Source organism: Polyodon spathula, chromosome 50 (assembly GCF_017654505.1).
Source record: "Polyodon spathula isolate WHYD16114869_AA chromosome 50, ASM1765450v1, whole genome shotgun sequence".
Classification (NCBI taxonomy): domain Eukaryota; kingdom Metazoa; phylum Chordata; class Actinopteri; order Acipenseriformes; family Polyodontidae; genus Polyodon; species Polyodon spathula.
In genome coordinates, this window is record NC_054583.1 from 546,888 (window position 1) to 554,135 (window position 7,248).

The following is a 7,248-nucleotide window of genomic DNA, read 5'->3' on the forward strand; positions in this document are numbered from 1 at the left end:
GGGGCTGCATTTCTGCAAATGGAGTTGGGGATTTGGTCAGAATTAATGGTCTCCTCAATGCTGAGAAGTACAGGCAGATACTTATCCATCATGCAATACCATCAGGGAGGCATCTGATTGGCCCCAAATTTATTCTGCAGCATGACAACGACCCCAAACATACAGCGAAAGTCATTAAGAACTATCTTCAGTGTAAAGAAGAACAAGGAGTCCTGGATGTGATGGTATGGCCCCCACAGAGCCCTGATCTCAACATCATCAAGGTCTGTCTGGGATTACATGAAGAGAGAGAAGCAACTGAGGCTGCCTAAATCCACAGAAGAACTGTGGTTAGTTCTCCAAGATGTTTGGGCCAACCTACCTGCCGAGTTCCTTCAAAAACTGTGTGCAAGTGTACCTAGAAGAATTGATGCTGTTTTGAAGGCAAAGGGTGGTCACACCAAATATTGATTTGATTTAGATTTTTCTTCTGTTCACTCACTTTGCATTTTGTTAATTGATAAATATAATCTATTAACATGTCTATTTTTGAAAGCGTTCTTACTTTAAAGCATTTTTTTATACCTGCCTAAAACTTTTGCACAGTACTATATATATATATATATATATATATATATATATATATATATATATATATATACAGTGCCTTGCAAAAGTATTCAGACCCCTGACCAATTCTCTCATATTAGTGAATTACAAATGGTCCATTGAAATTTCGTTCTGTTCGATATTGTATTTTAAAACACTGAAACTCAGAATCAATTATTGTAAGATGACATTGGTTTTATGTTGGGAAATATTTTTAAGAAAAATAAAAAACTGAAATATCTGGCTTGCATAAGTATTCAACCCCTGTGCTGTGGAAGCTCCCAGTTTGCACCAATGAAAGAAATTGCCCTAACGAGGAAACAATTACCTTACCATTGGCCTCCACCTATGAACCATTAAAGTTGCTGTCACATTTTCTGGATAAAAACCCCACTGTTGAAGGATCACTGGTAAGACTGTGAATGTGAAGGAAAATGAAGACCAAAGAGCATTCTACAGAAGTTAGAGATAACGTAATACAAATGCATAGATTATGGAAAGGGTACAAAATAATATCCAAGTGTTTAGATATCCCAGTGAGCACAGTTGGATCAATAATCAGGAAGTGGAAGCTGCATCACACCACTCAGGCACTGCCCAGAAAAGGCTGTCCCTCAAAACTCAGCACTCAAACAAGAAGGAGACTTGTGAGAGAAGCCACAGAGAGGCCAACAATCACTTTGAAGGAGCTACAGAGTTCAGTGGCTGGGAGTGGAGTAATGGTGCACCAGTCAACCATATCAAAAGCTCTGCATAACACTGGCCTGTATGGGAGGGTCTCAAGAAAGAAGCCGTTACTAAAAAATTACCATCTGAAAGCACGTCTGGAGTTTTCCAGAAAGCATGAGAGTGATCCAGCTGCAATGTGGGAAAAGGTTTTGTGGTCAGATGAGACCAAGATAGAGCTTTTTGGCCAAAACTCAAAGCGCTATGTGTGGCGCAAACCTAACACTGCCCATGCCTCAAGACAAACCATCCCTACAGTGAAGTATGGTGGTGGCAGCATCATGCTGTGGGGATGCTTCTCATCAGCAGGGACTGAGCATCTTGTTACAATTGAAGGAAGAATGGATGGAGCAAAATACAGGAAAATACTGCAAGAGAATCTGCTTCAGTCTGCTAAAAAACTGAAGCTTGGGAGGTAATTCACCTTTCAGCATGACAATGATCCAAAGCACAAGGCCAAAGCAACACTGGAGTGGCTCAAGAACAAAAAGGTGAATGTCCTACAGTGGCCCAGTCAAAGGTTTTTTTTTTTTTTTTTTTTTTTTTTTTTTTTTTCCGATCTCTGATCTCAATCCCATTGAGAATCTGTGGCACTGTTTGAAAATTGCGGTCCACAAGTGTCGTCCAACCAACCTGAACAACCTGGAGAAAATCTGCCAAGAAGAATGGGCCAAAATCACTCCGACACTGTGTGCAAAGCTGGTACATACTTACCCCAAAAGACTTAAAGCTATTATTGCAGCAAAAGGTGGCTCTACCAAATATTAATGTGTGGGGGTTGAATACTTATGCAAGCAAGATATTTCAGTTTTTTATTTTTCTTAAAAATATTTCCCAACATAAAACCAATGTCACCTTACAATAATTGATTCTGAGTTTAAGTGTTTTAAAATATCGAACAGAACGAAATTTCAATGTACCATTTGTAATATAAGAGAATTGGTCAGGGGTCTGAATACTTTTGCAAGGCACTGTATATATATATATATATATATAATATATATATATATATATATATAATATATATATATATATATATATATAAATATATAAAACAAAAAAAAAAAAAACAAAAAAAAAAAAACACAGCTCCTAGAACCCGCTGCTGTGTCTCTCTATGACATGTGCACCATGGGGGCTGTAGCATTAAAGGTTTTCAATTATAATAAAAGTATTTATAAAAAAATAACTACAAGTCCCAGAACCCCCTGATGCTGTACATTAAGGGGGCTGTAGATCCTGGTAGTTCACCCTCACTTGTTGGCTGCATGGCTGTAGCTGACCACCTCAGCCAGGATCCACTGCTCGTCTCCATCCACAGCCTTCACCCGTGCCGCCACTTTATCCCCAGGCTTCGCCACGTAGTCGCTGGAGGCCGGGATAGCGCCACACAGGGGCGGAGGACTGCAACAGCAAGCAGAGTCAAAGACTACCAAACCAGGGAATCAAGGAGATCAAGGGTTTAGTTTGTTTATATTTATAAGTAAGGCGATGAATATATTTTATTTTCAATTAATTTGTATGTTGCTAAAACAAAACAACAACAACAATAGTTGAGGAGAATCTGCCAGTATCTACAAAGACTGTGGACCATATATTTAAATCCCAGGTAATTAATTCTTCAACTGCTGCTAAGCTTTCTGATGTCTTGATCTCATTACCACTCTCTCATCAGTAGATGAGCTGGTTAATACCTACAACACCATCTTTGTATCTTAGATACTGTAGCGCCAATCAAAACTCAGAGAGTGTCTTTTAAAAAAGCTCACCGTGGTTCAATGATACAACTCATACAATGAATTAGTGGGAATCTAATTTGCATGTTCATTACATCGCATGGACGGGCCATCTGGCTAAATACAGGAAGGCTCTGGCATTGGACAGATTATCATATTATTCTAATTCCAATCTCCAACTTACCATTCTTAGATAAAGTTCTAGAGAGAGTTGTTGCAACAATTACAAAAATGTCTAACTTTTAATGGTATATTCGAGAAGTTTCAGTCTGGTTTTGGTGCTGCACACAGCACCGAGACGGCCCTTGTCAGAGTTGTGAATGATCTGCTGATAAGCTCTGACTCTGGCTTTCCATCCATTTTAATTCTTGTCCTATCCTGGTTCAAATCTTATCTTTCTGATAGGTTTCATTGCCTCTATTGGGAAGTTAAAATGGGCATTATCAGAAGTTGTCTGTGGTGTTCCAAAGGGCTCCGTTCCAGATGCCTTTTTGTTTTTATTATATATGCTACCATTACATAACATTATCCACAGACACAGAGTGAACTTCCATTGCTATGCTGATGACACCCAGCAATATTCGTCCCTTAAGCCAGGAGTTTCTTGTAGAACTCCTAAATTTTCTTGTAGAACTCCTAAATTATGGAATGCTCTCGTTTATCAGGTCAGCTAAGCTGGGACCGTTAGAGTTTTCAAACCAAGACTAAAAACACACTTTTATAAAATGGCTTTCTTATCTCAGTGGCTTTTAATATAACTTCAAAATTGCTGCTTTTGTATTATGTGTATACTGCTATTTAAATATTATTTAAATAGTCTGACTGTGGCAGTTGTATCTGTGACATACTATACAAATGTACTGTTGTTTGTTCTTTTTTTCTGCTATGTACTGTACTGTGCTTTGCGATACTTTTGTATAAAAAGCGCTATATAAATGCAATAAATAAATAACAGTATTTGTTAATAATATCAGTAATAAAGTAATAGTATCCTGTTCTCTCATGTGTCTCCTGACTTGACTATCATTACTAATAATAGCAATAACAACTATATATATTAGTAATAATGTTATTATTCTCACGTTCCCTGGCTTAATAATAATATTAATAATAATAATAATAACAACAACAGTAAGAGTATGTATATTAAGTTATTATTCTCTCACGTGTCTCCTGGCTTCCCGATCCACAGCGGCAGGGTCATGGCTGATTGCTGCAATAGGGTCATCAGCACCCCCCGTCTCATCGTCTTCCGGGGGGGGTCAGCATCGCTATACAAGCCAGACATTTTCACAGCTAGGGGGAGAGCAAAATAAGAGAGGGCTCAGCATCGTTATACAAGCCAGACATCTAGCACAGCTGGGGGGTGTGGTGGAGGGAGCACACACACACACACACACACACACACACACACACACACACAAACCTATCCTGCGCTCCTCCAGCAATGATTTGATCTCTGCGATCTTGTCCAGGGCTCTGCGCAGGATTCTGCAACATAGAGAGAGAGAGAGAGAGACCGAGATTCGCTGACACACTGGTTTGTTTATACCCTAATCCAAACAGAGAGACAGGCAGACACACAGACAGACCAACTGACCCGCACTCTGCCTCTGCGTCAGCCTTGGCAGTGGTGTACAGACCTCTCAGCTTCGTCCGGTAGTATGGAGAGACTGCAAGAGGGAGTGAGAGGAGGAGTGAGCAAGAGAAAGAGAGACACAGACACACAAAGAGAAACAGACTTGGAAGGTAGAGAGGGAAGGAGAGGTGGAGGAGAGAGAGGGATGGAGGTGTGTGCTCACTCTTTTTAAAGGATGGAGGAGAGGGAGATGTGTGCTCACTCTTGTTGAAGGATGGAGGGATGGAGGAGGAGGTGTGTACTCACTCTTGTTCTCGGTCTGCATTCTCTCGTGAGTTTTCTGAATGTTGAGCAGATTGTGTTCACTGCGAGATCTCTCCTCCTGCAGAGATAGCAACACATCAACGACAGACATCCACTAATCTGACATTCAATAGCTTCTGCTGAATAATGTTTATACAAGTTTCAAGACAATCGGATAAGAGGTTCTCCAGATATATGCACAAATGTAGAGTGACACACAGACAGAGGGATGGAAATCACACTCCTACTGCACAGCAGTTTAACCCATTCCAGGTTTTACTACAAGCTTGATTAGCTACACTGTGTATAGGTAAGAAGCTCAGGTGTGCTATTAGTGAAACCAGGAATGGATCAAATTGCTGTGCAATGGGAGTCTTATTTCCATCCCTGCGTTGTAACTGCAATTTAATATTATATTAGACTGTACTGGAATTACAGTGCAGGGATGGAAATAAGACTTCTGTTGCATTGCATTTATACCCTGTTCAAGACACACCTGCGCTTGTTACCTTTTTACACTGTGTCTAACCAAGCTTGTAGTAAAACCTGGAATGGATGCAACTCCTATGCAATAGAAGTATGTTTGCCATTCTTGTAAACACACGCAGGGATACCTGAGTCTGCTTGATGAGTTGATGAAGTTCACCTAAGAGCTCTGAGATCTGTGTGTCGGCGGAGACGAGCGCCATGGCGGGGAATATCTGCAAAGAAAGCGCGGACAAGGAGCTGATAACATCGGGTCCGGGTCAATTCCCGTTTCTTAATTCCTATTCCTTCTGAGAATGTGGTGGAATTTATATTTTAGTGACATAATAATCATTGTTGCGACTGTCAACTGTTTGATACGAAGCCAATTTAAGTGACGAACAGTAATTTGTGAGACGCTCGTTTTAACAGAATGCAATTCTGAAATGCAATTTGTGAAATCGCTCACAAATATCCCGGACTCGCTAAACCTTTAATTTATTCATGAGTTCTTGTTTTATTTTTATTTATTTGATTAGTTTGTTGTTATATTTCAATCCGGGCCTTACCTTTCTTTTATTATTGTGTTGCGGGGCTGCCCGGGCTACGGAGCGCGCAGAGGAATAAAAAGAGTCTCGCTCCTGCTATCAGGTTGCCAGGAGACGGCGCAGCGACAGCATTACAAACAGCGGTTCGGTTTCAGGGCCATTCACACAAAACAGAGCTACAAGTTCGTCGTACCTGTCAAGTCATTTTAATGGTCACCTGTGTGTTTTACTGTGCAAACCCATAAGATTCATTCTAAACCCTTAAGAAAAAGCAAAATGACTGGAAAATCAGTTTTAATTAATCTATTTCTGCTGAAAGTAATTATCAAACTGTTTAATAACTGTTTATTAGTGCACTGTTTTTTTTTTTGTTTTATTATCATTGTATAATAAAACATACTTGAATAAGTATTCCAAATGCTTTGGAAATACTTTTCCTACAACATTAATATATTGATTTATCAACACCAACATTAGTGCACGTTATGTTTTATTATCATTGTTATTGTGTTTGCCTGATGTCTTAATCTAGTGCAACATACAGGAGTACAGTTTATACAATAGTAATATAAACACAGTATATTATGTTTTATAATCCAGGGCTGGCAGTGTGATTGGCCGAGCAAGGTTCCAGCTGTCCTTATATTGCCCACACACACACAATTTACGTTATGAAATAAAATTACTGTACATACTGGACATAGGAACGCTAAATGAAGCACTTTCTAAAAGGGTGTGCTAATATTGCTAATGTAAAATTGCAGCTGGCCTCCCCGTAATCAAAATTTAGTAAAAATAAATAAATAAATAAATAAAGATGTGGTACCCTTCCAGCACCAGATAAGTAAATGACTCTTAAGAATATTAATATTAATTTACTCTCTCAGTTAGTGATATGCAGTAGTACAGAGGAGTCATCTATTCGGGTGATGATAAAATGTTTTTTAAAAGTATTGGAAAGCCCACCAAGCTGATCAAAAGGATAACAAGCTGGCTGCCATGCTCAAAGGCTGGATTCTTTTGCAGGACCTTTATTATTATTATTATTTTTGTTGTTGTTGGTGGACAATAACGTGTGTTCAGTAGTGCAGACTACTGGGACAGAAAGTCAGTGCGATGTTAAGAACTTACACATTCAGCTAACCAGGAACGCGACGAAATCCTCCCAGTAATGTACCTTATTAGCAGGGATCCTAGGAATCAGTTCACTGCAGAAAAACGTGGAAAAACACAGATTTTTCCATTTTTTTTTTGCTGTTGTTTATAACCAAATCGATACACTTTAGGGTTGCCTCCCGTTCTG

The 7,248-nt window shown here is 39.4% G+C and overlaps 1 protein-coding gene across 1 annotated transcript in view; it reads right to left on the bottom strand.

The window, feature by feature from the left end:
• Nucleotides 1-6,074, bottom strand: part of sgf29 (SAGA complex associated factor 29) — a 17,146-nt gene extending 11,072 nt beyond the window's left edge. Inside the window, exons 1-7 of the mRNA XM_041238679.1 lie at nt 5,967-6,074; nt 5,547-5,633; nt 4,936-5,011; nt 4,651-4,723; nt 4,477-4,541; nt 4,217-4,346; nt 2,572-2,718 (exon numbers count right to left, since the gene is read on the bottom strand). Of these exons, the coding sequence (XP_041094613.1) occupies nt 2,572-2,718; nt 4,217-4,346; nt 4,477-4,541; nt 4,651-4,723; nt 4,936-5,011; nt 5,547-5,621 (566 nt within the window). The 5' untranslated portion in view covers nt 5,622-5,633; nt 5,967-6,074. The remainder of the gene's footprint in view (nt 1-2,571; nt 2,719-4,216; nt 4,347-4,476; nt 4,542-4,650; nt 4,724-4,935; nt 5,012-5,546; nt 5,634-5,966) is intronic.
• Nucleotides 6,075-7,248: the final 1,174 nt, after the last annotated feature.